Here is a 20,930-nt window from a genome sequence, read left to right as displayed (position 1 = left end):
GACGCGTTTCAGAAAGGCGGGGCATAGAGGAGAAACAATAATGTACAGTATGTGGAAAATAATGTGTTTTTTTAACTTTAAACCGCATAAACACAATTCATTACACCAAATACACAAAATAATGTTCTTTTTAGCAACATCATATGACCCCTTTAAGGTACCAGCACAATGACACACTCTGCAAAATATCGTCTAATTATCGTTATTGATAAAATCCCAGAAAATATCGAGATATTGTTTTTTGTCAATATCGCACACCGCAAGGCTATAGTACAGTAAGGTGATAGTGTGTGTCTTCTACCTGTGCTAAAGTTTGAAAATTGTAATACTGGTTAATTTGAGACGTATTGAATTACTAATGAAAATGGTTTTAACAAGTTTTTTGGGTACACAGTCATGAGCCTTATGACTTTAGGACTTAATGCTCCGTGTGTGTGTTTGTGTGTGTTTGTTTGTTCACTGCTCACTGCTGTGTGTGCACACTTGGATGGGATAAATGCAGAGAACAAATTCCGAATATGGGACACCATTAGGGCTGGGCAAAAAAATTGATTTTTCGATATATCGTTTTTTAAAATGTGGTCGATTCAATATCGATTCTCAAAGGCCACGAATCGATTTTTTTCAATATTTATTTCCGCAAACATTGAACATAAGATTTACGTTAATATTATTACTAGTCTAATCCACTAGATGTCACCCCCTTATTTGCCGTGCGCGATGTTACAACGGAGAGTCTGTCATTCATTCATTCATTGCTATGGCAGATCCAGGGCTCTACAGTGCGACCATTTCAGTCGCATTTGCGACTGAAAACTACTGCGTGCGACTATGAAAATGTTTTTAGGAGCACCAGTGCGACTGACATCGGGTCATCATACTTGTGATTGCGCTCAGGGGAGCTTCAAAGGTTTCTACGTGTTTTTGCAGCGTTGAGTAATGTATCACAGACATATCTCACGAATCCTTTCATAAGCAAAGTGAGAGATTCATTGCGCAGTGTAGAGAGCTTCGTTGATTATAAATGTGAGATCGAGATGAACTAAGATGAGTGACAGCTTTTAATGATTTTTAAGGGAGTTTGTAAATGTGATACTGATTTAATACAATACAGTTCAATAAACAAGAAGTTAATATTAAGTGACTTACATTGTCTGACTATAATTTGTATTAAATCTATATTCATTCATATAGTCAAATCGAATCGAGAATTGAAATCAAAAATCGAATCGAAATCGAATATCGAATAGAAAATCGAAATCGAATAGAAAATCGAAATCGAATCGAATTGAGAGCTTGAAAATCGAAATCGAATCGAATTGGAACATCTGAATCGATACCCAGCCCTAGACACCATACTTGGCCACATGTCACTTTCACTTTCACTTAATACATGTTACACGTCAATTTACTTTACATTAAAATAGCATTACCTTTTGTATGCTTTCCAACAATTTAATTACAAAGTGCATGTTGTTCATTAGTGTTATTTGGTACTTGCAATTAAATTTCACTGTGACATGGAATGCATGTAATAATATGCAATATTACCGGTATTTTCTTAATGCATGTTTGTGGTGTTATTGTTAATGACCCAGTGTGTGTTATTTCAAAGAATTCTATTTTCCATTTGCATTTGACTGTTATAAATGTGACTAAATTAACAACCTAAATCAGCTTTGATCGATTTATTTATTTCGAATTCTTAGATTTCCACACCTGTGTGCAAGAATGAAAACAGAGCGTTATGAAGGAGAGAAGTAAAGAGTGTCACACCTGTTCTCTGACCTTGTTCTTAATATAATGATGAAACTGAGGTCTAGTTTTATGTGGTATGCTCTTAATATAAGTGTATGCTTACTTTCTTCCTTCACATTCAGCCTACTTGCTAATTTCTTCATGTTCAAGACTTTTCAATATTGAGGAAATAAAATAATTATACAAATTATGCATGACACCTTGCAAAATTCTAATATATAAATTTGAAATTGTTCCTTAATTAATTAATTGTTCCTTGTTGAAAAATCTAATATTTTTTTGTAAACCACTGATACTCTGTATCTAGTGAGCAACAAACCCAATTTTCCAATGTATTTTTATGTTCATTAAAGATTCATATCATTAGCTTAGCAACATGCTAACAGCAAACCAGTGTTATTTCAATATTATTTACTATTATCGTATGTATTATTATTTTGAATGTATTGAAATTTGTTTTTATATTTTCAGTGTTCATTTTAATTTTGGTTTAAGTTTTAGTCTATTAAAATCAGTTTACTATCAAGTCTCCTGTGCAGAGTGCTATTTGTTTTCCGCCTGAGCTGCTAAAATGGTTAACTGTCCTAATATAAACCACTAGACATTTCCTGCCCTGAGAATGTATTTGTCACGGTCAAGGTGTGTAGAGGCAGGCAGGATGACGAGGACGACAGGGATTCAAATAAGGATGTTTAATGTAGAGACAACAAGGCAGATACGGGTAGATGAGACACACACACACTCAGGGTAACATTCACAATAACCGACAAACTAGACTACAGGAGGCAGGAACTAATATAGGGTGGATAACGAGGGGCAGACAGGTGAGCACAATCAAGGTAATTAACTAATAATGAGGACAGGAACAACCAAATAAGGACACAGGGGCGTTACAAAATTGCATATATATAAATACATATTTACAATACAATTACATTTATATGAATAGAATTATATTGAATTTATTAATATTTTTATTTCATTACATTTTAATTAACACACACACACACACACACACTCAGGGTAACATTCACAATAACTGACAAACTAGACTACAGGAGGCAGGAACTAATATAGGGTGGATAACGAGGGGCAGACAGGTGAGCACAATCAAGGTAATAAACTAATAATGAGGACAGGAACAACCAAATAAGGACACAGGGGCGTTACAGTATTGAACTCATAGGATGATGCCTGGTATTTCCTTTAGCCACCTCTTTTTTTTCGTCAGCAAGCAATCTTTATGGTGACATTTACAGAATGTCTTTTTCAGACTGTAAACAAAAAAGAAATTGGATGTTGCCTTTTGCAGTTACAGATGAGTTCAGCTTCTTAATCTGACCTGAAGTCACTATTAATAGTTTTTTGTTGTTGTTGTTGTTAGATTTTTATGAAGGTCAAGTTGCTTATGATGGCTAATGTTTTTTTCTTTTTCTTTTCAGTGTTGTTGTTTTTTTTTAGAGAAGTTAGTGTTACAGTATGTTTGCAAAGATTCTTAATATCCGAACCATATACAACTCTTATCTTTTTAAATATCCCTATCTGTTTCTTCTAGAACATGTTGACAGAGAAGGTGGAGCAAATGATGGAGTGGAGTTCCCGTCGTTCTGTGATCCGTATGAACGGCGATAAGTTCCGGAGGTTCGTCAAGGCTCCACCCCGGAACTATTCTGTCATTGTGATGTTCACCGCACTACAACCCCAGAGACAATGTTCCGTCTGCAGGTGAGACATGCACATTCATCTTTTAGTGTCTGCCCACAGGTATACAGTAATGCTGTATTTTCTGAAGTAAAACGATAATACTTGGTGTAAACACAGTCATAGATAAAGATTTGATCTGCCCCAGAGCACCACCAGAAAACCTTCTACATCTGTCTATTCCCAAGCAGCCCCCACCCCAGGCATCATTCCCATCCATTTATCCCACGACAGCTACTTAGCCTCCATCCACTCACCTCACATCCATCTCTCCCCTCATTATCCTTCAGTCGTCGGGTAAAATGACTCCGTGCTCATACAGTCATGTTCCTCAGCTGAATATTAAGCCTCAGAGAGTGAACCACTCCCACTAGTCCTATTCAGAATTCTCAGACATCATCTACCAGCTTCATTGAATAAAGATAACGGAGTGGAACAGTCAAGTGTGCTACCAAAATAGAGGAAGTTAATTTAAAGCAGATCGACCTTTAAACGCCCAGTCACCCTATTGCGACAACGTGACCCCTAATGCTTATTTAATTATCTGCGGTCTACTCAAATCGCATGTTTATGTATATTCTAATTTTTTTCCTCCTTATTTGCTCTCCATATCTGTCCCTGTCTTTCTCACACCCAATTATTGTTTTCTTTCTCCCTATACATTATTTTGTTCTTAATACTGTAGGTATGGATAACAGTGATTGACCATTTGACTAGAAGTTGACTAGTCTATCTATATCTTTAGCTGTTCAACAGTTGTATGGTAAAACCCTCTCTGAAAAGTTGTCTCTTTAAATTTATTCCCACTATAGCATTGTCACTATAGCTATACTGATTTTTTTCCCACCACAGGATAAGCAATAAAATAGGTAACTGCTTTTTATCTCACATTTCTGACTTCTGATTTTTTCATTTGCTAGTTAACATCTCTCAATCTCTCAATTCGTTTTTTTTCTTCGTCTCGGATTTGCTTGTTTCTATCTTACAATTGAGAAAAGTTGTAACCTTTTTTTTCTGTGGTGGAAACAATCTTCCATAGAAGTCTTAGTTAAATTATCTTTAAACTTGAAAAAAAAATTATAAATTATACACACTACTCAAACTTGCATTATTGCATTTTATTACCAACGTTTCGGTCAATCGACTTTCTTCAGCCTGAGGAATTGCCAATAAAATGTTGTCATGATGCAAGCTATGTTTATATTGGACTTATCCAATGCACCTATGAATGATTCAGGTCTGCGAGGCTGTATATTTTCTAAATGTTCTTTTTTTTTTAAATGCATTACTGTGTATTGGACTTCCTAAAATCATTCAGCATCACTGAATCACTACTTACATGTTGTCCAAGGGTCCTTAAAAGTTCAAATGTCATAAATTCACTTTTCAGAATTGAAAGCTGTAAAAAAGTCTTTAAATATCTTAAATAACATGGGGGGAAAAAGTCTTAAATGTAATTTTGGGATGACAGGAAATGCTGCTATTAAAGGATTAGTTCACTTATAGAATAAAAATTTACTCAACCTCATTTCATCCAAGATGTTTAAGTCTTTCTTTCTTCAGTCGCAAAGAAATTAAGGTTTTTGAGGAAAACATTCCAGGATTTTTCTCCATATAATGGACTTCAATGGTGGCCAAAGGGCTGAAGGTCCAAATTGCACAAGATCCCAGCTGAGGAATAAGAGTCTTATCTAGCGAAACGATCGGTCATTTTCTTAAAAAAATAAAAAACTATGGCCACCATTGAAGACCATTATATGGAGAAAAATCCCGGAATGTTTTCCTCAAAAACCTTAATTTCTTTGCGACTGGAGACAGAAAGACATGAACATCTTGGATGACATGGGGTGAGTAAATTATCAGGAAATTTTTATTTTGGAAGTGAACTAATCCTTTAAGGAAGCTTCACACTGCTGACGTAAGGGGGCTTTGGGGTAAAGATGCAGCACAGCATGTAAATGTTTTTTGTTTAATATCAGGTATTTCGTAATGTTCATTTTAATCAATCGTTCCAAATGCAGAGTCAGTGCTGTGCATTTCCCCAAAGGTGTCCATGAAATGCCATTTTACCATAGTCCTGAAGGACTTTTGACTGCGGTAACATCTCACTGACAGATCAGTTAACATAAGCTTTGCCTTGTTTTTTGGAAATGGACACTCAGCATAACATAAAACATTAATGTATCATGCATTTTTAAACTTGTTTTTACCACATGCAGAGTGCCCTGCTTTATTAATGTTCATGGGTACATTTAGTTTATTGATGCATTTAACAGGACTTTAAACCGGATGCTTTCAATCTGTAAATGCTTGGCACTATTTGGATGAACTTTGTTTTCTGAACAATGTTTGGATTACAATTATGAACATTTCATGAACTGATCCAGAGGGGATTGGGATCCCTGTAGTTTTTACTAAGATGTGAGTGTCGGTTATCTGGATCTGGCCTTTACAGGAGGTGGTGAACTGGAGGTGCGTCATGCAACCCATAGAAATAAGACTGTTTTGTCTGCGCGAGTATATGGGGGAAAATATGAGCTCTTTGAAGTAATGTGAGTGCTTTTGAACCAACATCATCAATGTTTAAATTTCATTTGTTTGTTTATTTATCGATGGTGAACATCACAGTGACGTTTTGCGGGACTGGCAGGTGGACATCTTTGTTGCGTCTGCGGAAGGACGGATACCTAATTAACAGCGTCGTCTCTTTCTTTTGTCCCTCTTGTTTTTTTTTATGCTGTCAACCCAGTGTGGAATAAACAGCAATCACTGTAATAACTAACAGTGAGATGACACTCCTGTAATGAAGTTCTTCTTGTCGGATTATTTTTGTTTGCTAGCTTTCTTTTAATGAGTAAACTGTATTTCTGTTTCTGAAAATGTCTTTCTCTCACAGGCAAGCTAATGAGGAATATCAGGTGCTGGCTAACTCCTGGCGATACTCTTCGGCCTTCTCTAACAAACTGTTCTTCACGGTGGTGGATTATGATGAGGGGGCTGACGTCTTTCAACAGGTAAACATTCAGCTCCTCTGTGTTTATCTTTGAGTCGCATGAATTTGTCTGGTCTGTCTAGCGATTTGTTTGATGCAGAGGGCCCTGCAGAGAGAAAACCTTGAAATATCAGAGAGTTTTACAGTTGTGATTTCCAGGCTTATCTTTGATTCCTTAAAAGTACTAAAATGTGTTAAATTCTCTTTTTGAAAAACCTTGTCATATTCCAAGTGATTTTCTATGCTATTTAGGCATTTTATTTTATATATTTTTTCGGATATTTAATTTTTTTAGTGTATGTATGTATGTATATAGTGTTGTTTATTAATATTCTTGATATATTGTTATGTGCAATTACTGCATATTTTAATTACTTAAAAAATTTTCTCACAATTAGTGGAAAACTTGTCTTGACTATTGTAACTATATTCCACTGTTGCTTAAACATTTTCTAATTTATTTTGGTCCAAATTATGGTTCTTCTAAGATTTTTATTGAAATAAAATGAATATAAAATAAAAACAACAACTATTATATATACATGTATTCATGTATAACATATTTCATCAACTAGAAATTGTTCTTCACAACTGTAAAAAGTCATGGAATCAAAAGGTGAAAACGTGTTGGGACCTTGATAACGGTAATTAAGAATAACCATACAAAATAAGGGAGAAAACGAAGCGTTTGAGAGAGGCGGGGCATAGAGGACCTACAATAATGAAAAATAATGTGTTTTTTTAACATTAAAGCATGTCAACATATTCTGTTACACCAAATACACAAAATAATGATCTTTAAAAAAGCATCATATGACCCCTTTAAATAAAATCAATCCATTCTCAGAAAAGACAATTGTTTCCTGACCACATTTACTCTTTGTTCCATTCTTTTGGCTATACACAGATCTGATCTTCCACACGCATGCTCAAATGGTCTCAACTTCTAATTTGTCAGAGCCTGACAACTTCAGGAATTACATTTTAAAAATCAGCAAGAAAAATCAAATGGAAAATAGCTCCCCGTCTATTTTCGATATAATGAAATGTCACACTTCTCAGAAGCAAATTATAGAGAAGAAAATCTTTACGACAGAACATGCACATTAATTTAAAGCACACTGATACATAGCTATTCTACTGCAATTTGCACACTAAAGAGTAATGAAAGAAGCTTTATCATGAACTTACGTGTCCTTGTGCCTATAGATGCCTTCAGAGCCGTATCTGGGGTAAAAGTCATCAGTTAGATTAGCACTACTGACATTGATTGCTTTAGTTTCCTCAATGCATTCTCTTTCATTGGGGTTCATCAAAAACCTCATGCATTCAAGTAAAACAAATTGCTACAGCTCATAAAGACAGCAAGCCCTCAGGGAAAGTCTAGTGGACAAGATTCAAATGAGCTTTCTGATTTCTCAGTTAGTTTGAAACTTAGATTACATTAGACTTAATTTAGTATAATAATGAATCTAGGATTTGCATCCACATTACAAATGTGTATCCTCTGGGGTAAAAGTCATCAGTTAGATTAGCACTACTGACATTGATTGCTTTAGTTTCCTCAATGCATTCTCTTTCATTGGGGTTCATCAAAAACCTCATGCATTCAAGTCAAACAAATTGCTACAGCTCATAAAGACATCAAGCCCTCAGGGAAAGTCTAGTGGACAAGATTCAAATGAGCCTTCTGATTTCTCAGTTAGTTTGAAACTTAGATTACATTAGACTTAATTTAGTATAATAATGAATCTAGGATTTGTATCCACATTACAAATGTGTATCCTTTGGGGGTTACCATTACCAGATCAGACACCTCTCAGCCCTAGTGTAATGATGAGGTTTTTGCATTTATAAGAGTGATTGAACATAGTAGTAGTTCAACATTGTTGGTGTAACAATAAGTGGCTGTAGATAAATGCATTAACTATATAGTAGTACACTAGTTTAGTGGAGTTGTGGGGCGGGGAATGTATTTTTCCATGTGTTTTTCTTCTCTAGTCACATTTGATCTCGCGAGTCTCCAGTGTGTTCCATTCAGTTCCCTTCATATGCATATATACTTCCACAACTATGTAAACAAGCATATGCATAATTTATTTTGCTTCATGCATACAAAAACTACAAAACTAAACTATGAGTTGCAAATTTGTGTAGTGAAATCAGCTCTTGGCTGATAATCAAACATAGAGGAAAATCATTTTGGCAGTTTAAAATATATATTTTTTTATTTAAATAATTTAAGCTTCATGATGTAACTGGAATATGTGACATATTTTAATATTTTAAATGTAATATAATTTATTATTCAGTATTATTCAGCCTTGGAGGGTAATGTCATATCGTTTTACCCTTGTTTGTTGTGAGGACCAAAATAATTTGATTTGCTAAAATCTAGGCTGTAGATAAATGCATTAACTATATAGTAGTACACTAGTTTAGTGGAGTTGTGGGGCGGGGAATGTATTTTCCATGTGTTTTTCTTCTCTAGTCACATTTGATCTCGCGAGTCTCCGTGAGATCTCGTGTCACTGTGAAATCGTTCCTACAATCAACAAGTGTGTGGTCTCGTCGTGGTCTGGTCGAATCATCTAGTGTGCACGTTCAGAGGATTATAAGGCTAAAAATCAGTTGAAACTGTCTTCATGTCTGTGATCTCCCATGGTTAAGATTTGAAAATCATCCAGTGTGTTCCATTCAGTTCCCTTCATATGCATATATACTTCCACAACTATGTAAACAAGCATATGCATAATTTATTTTGCTTCATGCATACAAAAACTACAAAACTAAACTATGAGTTGCAAATTTGTGTAGTGAAATCAGCTCTTGGCTGATAATCAAACATAGAGGAAAATCATTTTGGCAGTTTAAAATATATATTTTTTTATTTAAATAATTTAAGCTTCATGATGTAACTGGAATATGTGACATATTTTAATATTTTAAATGTAATATAATTTATTATTCAGTATTATTCAGCCTTGGAGGGTAATGTCATATCGTTTTACCCTTGTTTGTTGTGAGGACCAAAATAATTTGATTTGCTAAAATCTAGCGTGCTACAGCCTAAACATCCTGGAAAACTCGAATGGCTTCTCTTCACCCGCACCAAACTCATTTCTTGGAGGACATGTGGGTTAATGTTGATTTGATGTGTTTTCATCCGGAGCATGGGGACAGCAGTATTAGTCAGTCCATTAGTATGCTAATAAACAGATGCGTGTTAGAGGTGCTGGTTAATAACTTTCCCCAGTGTTTTTAGAGATGATTTCATCACCAGCGATTACATGATTGCTCCCCATGTTTGAAATTATATGCAATTACATGAATATCACTTAGCTAGATTTCTTCTCTTGTGTTCTTTAAAGGATAGGATCACCCTAATGTGTAAAAAAATAAAAATAAAATATCATGTTTGTTTTTAGATGGCCACACAAGACAAGGTAATCATGGATCACGTTTATAATATATTTATGCCTGTTTGTTTGTTTTTTGTTTTGTTTTTTTCTTTTTGGAGCTTGGAAGTATACATTACCATCCACTCGTTTATGTAATAGCCCAACATTTTTGTTTTTCACAGAAGAAAGAAAATACAGGATTGGAACTGCACTCTCAGAAAAAAAGGTACAAAGCTGTCACTGGGGTGGTACCCTAAGATACAAAAGGTACAAAAACCTGCTTTTGGAAGAAAGAACACATCCTGGATGAATGCCCTGTAATCAGTCCCACCAGCATTTCGTAGGACTTTTTCGTGATTATTTTGCAGTGAAAACCCAATAATCATGATCCACTTTCACTAACACTAATTACCTAAGTACGAGTACAATTATTCACCTGTAAATATTTTTGTACATAATTAGTGAAATTGTGATCCTGGTCCAACACGCACAAGGATGCGCAAATGAAATTCACTGCAATACAGCGTCAGGACGGTTGATCACGTATTGATTCATTTGTTTGGTCTCTAAATTATGGATTTTTTATTTGCTGATATATCTTTAGCTCTTCTCAGGTTAATGGATATTGCTGAAAAATTGCGGAAATAGAACAAAATTGCAAACTGGCACAATTAATGCGGAGCTTGCTTGAATTTGCGTTCGATTCTGCAGTCACAGAATTGCGAAATCCTTGCGGAGGGTACTTGGTAATCTTTTCCAGAGTGAACATTGCTTACATATTATTGATGCAAATTGCTAATGCTTTGGACTGCAAGGTATCATCAAATAAGACGCTCTAACCGATCACAAAATTGAAGACGAGGTGCTTTTTTTGTGATCAGTGATTGCTGTCACTTCAGAGTATTCAAGTATTTGTGCACATCCCTAGTTGGAACAGCATGAGGTCAAACAAATGACAATTTCAACTGTCTGCTTTTAACTCTATCGTTTTATTATTTCTTCCTGTTGTTCTCTGTCTGTCTCTTTCTCTGGCCCCTCAGACATTCATTCTTGTGGTGGGTAATTTACCTCCCTCTGGAGGCTCTTCAATTGCTCCTGTCTCCTTATTAAAAGAAATCTCTGTAATACACATCACACTGTTCCTGCTGCTTTATTGATTTATTAGCAGATATTAATGTTTTTGTGCTCTTGTTTCTCTTCTATTCATCATTCCCCTCCCCTCTCTTCCCCTCGTATGCTTTCTGCTTATTTTCTTTCTCATATGTTCTGCCTTTCCTTCCTCTTCTCCAGCTGAACATGAACTCTGCACCCACCTTCATGCATTTCCCGGCCAAAGGGAAGCCGAAGAGAGCAGACACCTTTGACCTGCAGCGGATTGGCTTTGCCTCTGAGCAACTGGCCAAGTGGATCGCAGACCGTACTGATGTGCAGGTAGTTCTGTTCAAGTTATGCAACACTATATATCGCTGCACTACTGTTCAAAAGTTTGGGGTCAGTACGTTTTTATACTTTTATTCAGCAGAGACACATTCAATTGTTCAAACGTGACAGTAAATGCATTTATAATGTTGCAAATTTCTATTTTGAATAAATGTTGAACTTTCTTTTATCAAAGAACCCTGGAAAAAAGGTATCATGATTTCCACAGAGATATTAAGCAGCACAACAGTTTTCAACATCTGATAAAATAAGAAATGTTTCTTGTGCACCAAATCAGCATATTAGCATATTTATAAAAATTGTATTAAACGAAACCATCTTTTACCCCAAATATATCATTGCTGCTTAGTCAATGAAAAAAATGTTTAAAAAAATAATGACAATCACCGCATACAACAATATCACAAGCATAGTTAAATATAAGTATATAGTAAAAGTATATATAATTATATATAAAGTATATATAACTTTATTTTTTTAGTTATTCATTTTATGTTTTCATTTTAAATATATGAATATATTTATTTTAATAAAATAGAAAAGGTATTTTAAATTGTAATAATATCCTAAATATTTTGGATCAAATAAATGTAGCCTATGTGAGCATAAGAGACTTCTTTCAAGAATGTAAAAAAAAGAGAAACGTTAGTTAACATGAACTAAGAATAAACAATACTTCTACAGCATTTATTAATCTTAGTTCATGTTAATTTAAACATTTACTAATGCATTATTAAAATCAAAATCTGTGCTTGTTAACATTAGTTAATGCACTGTGAATTAACATGAGCTAACAATGAACGACTGTATTTTCATTAACTAACATTAGAAACAAAGATTAATAAATACTGTAATAAATGTATTGTCCATTGTTTGTTCATGTTAGTTAACACACTAACTAACATTAATGGAACCTTATTGTAAAGTGTTACCAAAAAAAGTTTCCATTACATTTTTAGAATATGTACAAATAATTTCATACATTTCATATCATTCTTGGTGCATTTTAGTTTTTAGCAAATAAAAGTGTAACTACATACAGTAATATACATGACAGCATTTTGAAATGTAAAAGCACTGCTGTTGAAAGCAGGGTGCTCTGCTTTACAGACACATTTATTTGTGATCTGTCTCAAACACATTTATTTTAGCTTTTATAATTGTATCTTTCGCCTGATGCCTGAAAATCTATTTAATGAAAATGATTTATGTATTTATTTTACTGCTTAGTAAATGTTTGAGAAGCAGCTTTTAGGAGCAACATAGCACGAAATTAATCGCAGTACACTTTTTGACATTCATCTTGAAAATGCAACCTCTTTATTACCTCTCAAGACATCAAAGAAATATTTTGATGAAGCTGTTAGTGTAGTTGATGCCAAAATGCCAAAAAGCTTGAAAGTATAATTATGTGTCTGACATTCCTCAAGACAGTTTAACAGATTTGTATGTGGTTTGAGGACAAATATAAACACTGAATGAATTTTTAAAAAAGGATTTCTTCTGTGCTTTCAGCGATTACAGTATCGGCTTTTGTAATCCTTTCTTTGTTTTGTTTGTCTGGAACTTCTGCCAGCTTGCTTGGTAAATCAAGTTATATGTCAGTGTATTTCTTTATAAAAAAAAATCAGTGAGGAAAAGTGCAAAGTGAGGGTTTCACGAACCGAGCGGAGCTTTTTATGCGAAAGCAGACCAAGATATGGGGTCTCCAGGAAATGGAGACAGATAACATCTGATTTCCCCATCATGTTAACATAGATTTTCCCTCCAGAGAAGCTCTCATTGAAAAATATCACCTGCACCTTAATGCGTTTACAGACGACTGCCTTGGAGCACTGGCACTAATTCAGCTGCCTTATTAAGACTTCGGTTTCAGCTTTAATACTTTTGAATAAGTCACTTAAGGTATATATCAACTTTAGGGAAGGGCTGAGTTATGTCAAAGTCGATAAAAGCAATTTTTTTAAGGCAGATTTTCCTCCGATGGAGCACTCTGATTAAGAAGCACTGTGTAGATTACAGAAAAGGTCATATGTCAGTAACGCTCTTTCCTCCATGTAGTTGGACTCTTTATCTTTGATTAATCTCCAATTCACATGTCTGTAGAGGCACGGAAACCCTCTGCTTTGTGAACGTTGTTCTTGTATCCTGGCTAAAGGAAAAAAATGAGCTTTTTTAGTATGACATGCATGCTTTATTCCTCTGAATTCATTTTAAAAAGTAGGAAAAAGTAGAGTGAATGCAAGTATAATGAATGCATCCAAATGTATTATCTAAATGTATTTTATTTGATTTTATTGTTTTGTAATTACCATAACATTACCCAAATTAGCTATTAGTCTTTGTCGGCCAGTCCGTGCACATTGGAGCATTGCTCGCTCACCCCCTGCAGTAGACAGAATTATAGATGAAGTCGGCCATTTTTATCCTAGATTAATCTGATCTGATTTGGAGGCAGCAGCAGAGGCTGTAGTACACGTTTTGAAGGGAAACATTAAGGCCTTGAACGACAGGCACTAAACGTGTTTACAACCCTCTGGGTCTCGCATCACCCCACTCATAAATAGAGAATCCTGGGCGTCCAATGCGTCTTAGACTTATTAGCCCTCTGGGTCTACTTTTGGCCTAAGGTGAAGAAAAGAGTGTAAAAGGGAAGGGAGGGACCATCAACCTTTGCTGGAATGAATGCATTCAGTAGACAATGGCACTGTCTGAAACCTAAGGCAATTGCCTCACTGCCCAGACAGTCAGTGACTTCACCTGCAGTGGTTTTGAGTGAAGTTTCCTCCTCTGGAGAGGATTAATTGAAAGTCAGATATTCAGACCATAACATATAATAATAATAATAATAATAATAATTTGTTATATTTATATAGCGCTTTTCTGGGTACTCAAAGCGCTTTACAAGAAAGGGGGTGAATCTCCTCAACCACCACCAGTGTGCAGCATCCACCTGGATGATGCGACAGCAGCCATATTGCGCCAGCCATATTGTGCCAGACGGCAGCCATAACGCCCACCACACACCAGCTTATTGGTGGAGAGGAGACAGAATGATGAAGCCAATCAGTATATCTTTCGATCTAGGACAAATTCAAGTGGTTGAAAGCAATTAAAAAATTGACATTTTGGCATCATTTTCCATGTTTCGGACACAGCCAGTGACTGTTTTCGACTGAAGCTGTTGTATGATGGTGAAGGTTAGCCTTGTGATTGCAGCGTTTTAACAAATGAATGTTTACTACTAAATTTTGAGAGTGGAGTGAGGATGGGTATGTCTTCATTATTTTTCTTGTCGGTCTTGATGATACATAACTGGTTGCAATTGTCAGAATACTGTCATCTTCCTTTTTCACAGTCACCTATTTTTACAAACGTGCATGTACCAGTTTCTGAGAAATTATGTATTTATTTGTCTCTAAATTTATTTTTACAGACATGCATTTACCAGTACCTGAGAAATCCATTAATTCATTCATTCATTCATTCACTTCTGTTTGATAATTAATTATTTGTTTGCGTATTACTTATTTATGGTTGTAGGCTATCTATATTTGTGTTGTTAATAATAATAATAATAATAATAATAATGTTTTTACCATACTCTGTCAAGTGTCAATTTTACTTTTGTTGTTGACAATTTGAATTACATATCCAAAATTCACTGATAATTTTTTTTTTTTCATTTAACTATTTTAAACAATATTAGAATTTCAGAAATTATAATGTAATTACGTAATAAATGAATAACAAATATTTCAGTGTTTATTTTTAGGTCAATTATCAAACTTAAGCTGCTGTAATCTGTGACACTGACATGACTTAAACTTTTGTTTTTTTTTGTACAAAAATATCAGATTTTGTTGCTTTGAACCGAGCCCGAGTGCGATTATCACCCCTCCCCCGCTGGCCTGCACTCACACTTGCACTAAACATTCCGGGCCAGAGCACGCTTACGTCATGTACGAGATAACGGTGAGAAAACCACTTTCGCTAATAGACTGCCTAATAAATTTATCATTTATGCCGTGCAGCGATTTTCACTTGCATGTATCAAAGGATTATTTCGGAGGCAGCTGATTTTAATGAAAGAATTTGCAGCTTTACTCGCAAACTACAATTCCTGTTCATCAATAAGGTGAGAACCAGACCTGTTATAAACCTAAATATACTTGATTTAATTAAATTAATAGAAAGTGTACTGTAGTAGTAGTAATAAAAGATGGTTGCGGTCATAATGATGACAGTAGCGCACACAAAATACTAGCTGTTCCGTGCTCCGGCGCGGTTAGCGATCACACTACATGCGTACCGTGCCCGAGCCCAGCTGAACCGTGCTCTGGTTCAACTCTTCCAAGCGAGCCAGGGATGGCTAAACGAACAGTGCCCGGGCACAGTACGGAGTGTCAAACAAAACGGGCTTTGGGGGTCAAACGCGCTCAAATGTAAGGTGTCTGTCAAAAGTTAAAAACTTTTTCATTTTTTCCCCCTTTGTCCAGATTCGGGTGTTCCGGCCACCCAACTACTCTGGTACAATCGCTCTGGCTCTGCTGGTGTCTCTGGTCGGTGGGCTCCTCTATCTGCGCAGAAACAACTTGGAGTTCATCTACAACAAGACTGGCTGGGCCATGGCTGCACTGGTGCCTAATGTTCATTATTTAGCCCTAATTCAAATTAAACTGCTGGAGCCATGCTTTGAGTTGAAAACTGGCCAGATCAAACAACAATGCATATCTTGGCAGCGGTACAGTGGTCAGCTCTTTCTGGCCGTAGGACCGTTCAACTAATTCAACAACTTCAACACTTTTGCTATTGCTTTATAAGGTCCTTTAGTCAAATAAAACCAGCTGACCGTGGAGTAAACCTAGATTAAAATTATTTATAGAGTTTTAAGCCATAAAATAGGCCAATTTAATGAATCTAAACCCAAGTTGATGCAATGAAAACAGAAGAAAACAGCTCAAGGGGACAAAACAAGCTAAAGGCATAGATTCAGTGTGCTTCTTACCACCTGAGGCCAAAATTATGTGCTGTGTCTTGCATAAAAGTTTGATTTAAAGTGTTGTGCTGTCTGTAAATTGCAGAACCTGGGCTTTCAATATTTATTCCCCAAAGTCTGAAGGTGGCTGACCTTTACTGCTCTGATGGATAAAGTTTGTTATCCACCATATTGATTTTTTTTTTTGCAGGCTATAAGAATGTAATCAATCTTTATTGTTCACTCTGTCTGTTTGTCATTCTCATCATATCACCAAATCACTCAGCTAATGTACTCACTATCTCTTTCTCTTTTTCTTTTGCACAGTGTGTTGTGTTTGCCATGACCTCAGGTCAGATGTGGAATCATATTCGTGGTCCTCCATATGCCCACAAGAACCCTCAAAATGGTCAGGTGGTAAGTGCTGCCCATCTTCTTGTCTCCGAGCTCTGTATGTGCCGCACCACTCATCTAAACCTTTCCTGACTTGGTTGACTTTCTTTGTGTCTGTTTATTAAATGGCTATTCATCATTTGAAGTTTTGTTAACTGAAAAACAAACTGGATAAGAATGACCTATCCAGTCAATTCTTGGGCAGTGAATCCTGTGGAATATAAATTCCTACAAAGGGTATAGTCTACATTCATAAATAACAAATATTGCACTTGGTGTAAATAGAACTGGCACCCAAACAGTGGGATGGAGCCAGACAGAACTATGAAATAATGTGAGTTGCATGTCAGAGAAGTTACCTGGAGGGTAGAGCACATGCATTGGTATTTCTTTGCAGACGACCCAAATTTGAATCCGGCTTGTGACATTTTCCGATCTAACCATCCTTTCCTTCGGTCTATCCCCATCCCTTCGTGGCTCAACTCTCACTCTTTCTAGGAATAAAAGGCAAAAAAGAAAAAAGAAACTATGAAATGGGAAATTTTTTTTATTTATACAACAGTTCTTTCTGGTACTTGAATCTGAATGGCTGAGAGGTCTCTCCAGCCATGAGATATTCACCCAGTATTGGCACGGGAACCGTTTCACTATTTGTATCACTCCGCTTGCAGCATTTCTCACAGTGAGTGTCATGGCGGTTGACCAAATCCACTAATTTTACAAACACATACTGTCGTTGTGTCTCGCAATGTAGTTTTAAGTTTTTTTTAGGCTAGAATGTACTTGTTTAGACTTCAAATATGTGGTTTGTTAATAAAGATAACGTCTATTTGAAAATTTGCTGTGACGTTTTCGGAGACTTGAGCTCCAGGGCATCAGCGGTCGTTCATGAACCAACACTGGTTAACATTCACAACACTGTTCTGGGAAAAATGTGAATATAAGTGAATATGCAAATTCATTCATTGCCAGAAGGTGGCGCTTGTGGAACAGTTACATAAAGTAAACATTATGTTATTACAAGGCATTATACGGAGGTAATATGAAAAGAAAATGCCATCAAAACTTTCCTGGCCAAAATGTGAGTTTACAGGTATGATTTAAACACCATAAATAAACAAAATATTCATTATTAATCATCAGTAGATCGAAACAACACTTGGCAAGTTGGCATAAATGTGAGCTGTTTGGTGATTGCTAACTGCGTTTTTATTTTGAAACGTGCCGTGCTCGCGCTTAATTAATTCAATCATAGCCGTTCAAAGTTTAATGATCACATTTAAACAATAGGATGATTCCTATTCTTCCATCCCCAGATTTGAGATTGAGACTCTGAAGCAGCATGTTGGAACACAGTGACTGAATCTAAAACCTTCAGCTGACACACAGATTCTTTCACACAGCAGTGTTGTGTTTCTTGTTGATCCGCACGTTAACATAAAGACACTCTCATGCTGGGCTTTGCTTTACTAGCGCATGCATTGTGTATTCCGCTAGTATATCGGTGGAATACATGGAACATACCAACTATACAAACTGTGTGGGGGAAACTTAAACTGAACCATTCACTATAAACTACAACCAGGGCATCGCTGAAAATGAGTGTGTGAGTTTGTTTACAAAATGCTGTTGTCACTGCTGCAAATTCCCATATATTCAAATAATTATTCGAAAAAAATATAATTTCCTTGCAGCCAGTGGGCCCCCTTCCCAGTGTAGGCCTGTGCATTAATGCGCCCCTGCTGAGCGGACATTTAAACTAATGTTTTATTGTGAATATGAGATTGAGCTGAAGAATGAATGCTGTGTCAGATGCAGGTAATCACACTCGCTCAGTCTATCTCTCTCTCATAAAGCTCTCCTCTACATAATACCATAGGCGTTCAAAGTTTAATGATCACATTTAAACAATAGGATGATTCCTATTCTTCCATCCCCAGATTTGAGATTGAGACTCTGAAGCAGCATGTTGGAACACAGTGACTGAATCTAAAACCTTCAGCTGACACACAGATTCTTTCACACAGCAGTGTTGTGTTTCTTGTTGATCCGCACGTTAACATAAAGACACTCTCATGCTGGGCTTTGCTTTACTAGCGCATGCATTGTGTATTCCACTAGTATATCGGTGGAATACATGGAACATACCAACTATACAAACTGTGTGGGGGAAACTTAAACTGAACCATTCACTATAAACTACAACCAGGGCATCGCTGAAAATGAGTGTGTGAGTTTGTTTACAAAATGCTGTTGTCACTGCTGCAAATTCCCATATATTCAAATAATTATTCGAAAAAAATATAATTTCCTTGCAGCCAGTGGGCCCCCTTCCCAGTGTAGGCCTGTGCATTAATGCGCCCCTGCTGAGCGGACATTTAAACTAATGTTTTATTGTGAATATGAGATTGAGCTGAAGAATGAATGCTGTGTCAGATGCAGGTAATCACACTCGCTCAGTCTATCTCTCTCTCATAAAGCTCTCCTCTACATAATACAGTGAGCTTTTAATACAGTAATACAATAAGCTTTTAATGAAGCAACTCAGCGTTCCTTCGTTACTAGTTCTAAAGTGACATTTTTGAATTAGTAATGGAGGCTTGGGCTCAGCTGTTAAACTGTCAACTTGAGATTTAAATCCTTGGCTGAAGGAAGTAGTTCTGCATACAATTTTTTTTTTTTTTCTCAATGGTTGTTTCTTATTTACACAGTTGTGCCGTCGAACTGTTGTATAGACCCAATATCACACTCGTAGTTGTGTGATATCGCTCTATATCAGCATGTCTGTGATTACCTACGGTCTATGGATAATTATTATATTATATTATATTATATTATATTATGCTAATAGAGTAAGGATAATGCACTCATAGCAGAAGTTATCAGAATTTGTTAACAATGCCAAGGCTTGTTGTTAATATGTACAATCCTGCAATATATTTACACAACCATCCGCAGCAGCTGCACTCACCTGCTGTTCTGCATCCCCCTCTTATTGTCTTCTAAGTGATCCCTCCAGTTAATAACACAATAAATCTGAAATGATTAAGGCCTTTTAATTACTAAAACATAAATAAGAAGATCAGCTTCTTTCAGTGCATAATCCTTCCCAGTACTGCTTCATCACCGTCCTTCATTATGCTCCACACAGGAAGTTGAAGCTGCGTCTCTTGCTCTAATAGCCCTCTGAGGCAGAGGTGAAATAAAAATGCTGATGGCATGGGGAAATTAAAGTCAGTGAAGTAGGGTTGTAACATCTAACCTGTACTATACAAAAGAAACCATTAGTGCTATTGTAAAATTATACTCTCACTGACTCGAGACCTTCACTCACATTTCCTTCCAAAGCCTAGTCTTAATCGACAATTAAAACATTTCTACTTGCAAATAGAGCAAAACTATGTAGGACTTCCAGAGTAATGCCATATTAGGTAGTGTTACAGTTATTAAAGTTATTTAAGCTGTTTTTTTCCCAAGTTGTACTTTTTTTGTAAAAATTGTACCTGAAATTTAGTTAATATTTCATCTTGTCATAGTCATTAATTTTAGTATTTACTCAGACTCAAATGACATTAACTGGACTGTAATTAAAGGGAATTTTTTTTTTTTTTTAAGAAATTAACAATTTTATTTAACAAGGATGTATTGCAGAGTTCCTCAAATCCGGTCCTGGAGAGACTGATAAAACTCACTTACGTGTAATTTTCTGGGGATCCTGAAGACCTTGATGAGCTTGCTTAGGTGTGTTTGATTAAGGTTGGATCTACACTCTGCAGGGCATTGGCCCTCCAAGGCAAGATTTGAGGAACCCTGATGTATTGAAATGATCAAAAGTAACAGTAAATACTTTTACATTGTTTCATTACGTTTCCATTTCAAATAAATGCTGTTCTCTTAAACTTTTTATTCATTAAAGAATTCTAAAATATAATATATATGAATATATATCATGGTTTACCCAAAAATATTAGTTTTCAACTTTGATAATAATAAGAAATGTTTCTTGAGCAGCAAATCATCATATTAGAATGATTTCTGAAGGACCATGTGACACTGAAGACTGGAGTAATGATGCTGAAAATTTTCCTTTACCATCACAGGAGTAAATTAAAATGTTTAATATTTTAAAATAATAAAATATTATTTTAAATTGTAATAATATGTCACACTATTACAGTTTTTGCTTATTTTTAATTAAATAAGTGCAGCCTTGGTGAACATATGAGACTTTCAAAAACAAAAAAATCTTACCAATGTCTGTATATAA

General features: G+C 35.8%; 1 protein-coding gene across 1 annotated transcript in view; it reads left to right on the top strand.

The window, feature by feature from the left end:
- The window catches only part of tusc3 (tumor suppressor candidate 3), a 97,129-nt gene that overhangs the window by 40,201 nt on the left and 35,998 nt on the right, over nucleotides 1-20,930 (top strand). The window contains exons 2-6 of the mRNA XM_016542847.1: nucleotides 3,314-3,483; nucleotides 6,356-6,473; nucleotides 11,143-11,283; nucleotides 15,792-15,932; nucleotides 16,598-16,687. Of these exons, the coding sequence (XP_016398333.1) occupies nucleotides 3,314-3,483; nucleotides 6,356-6,473; nucleotides 11,143-11,283; nucleotides 15,792-15,932; nucleotides 16,598-16,687 (660 nt within the window). The remainder of the gene's footprint in view (nucleotides 1-3,313; nucleotides 3,484-6,355; nucleotides 6,474-11,142; nucleotides 11,284-15,791; nucleotides 15,933-16,597; nucleotides 16,688-20,930) is intronic.

This window comes from Sinocyclocheilus rhinocerous, unplaced genomic scaffold (assembly GCF_001515625.1).
Source record: "Sinocyclocheilus rhinocerous isolate Xijiao unplaced genomic scaffold, SAMN03320098_v1.1 scaffold3902, whole genome shotgun sequence".
NCBI classification, from domain to species: domain Eukaryota; kingdom Metazoa; phylum Chordata; class Actinopteri; order Cypriniformes; family Cyprinidae; genus Sinocyclocheilus; species Sinocyclocheilus rhinocerous.
This window is presented reverse-complemented; position numbering and strand designations above follow the sequence as displayed.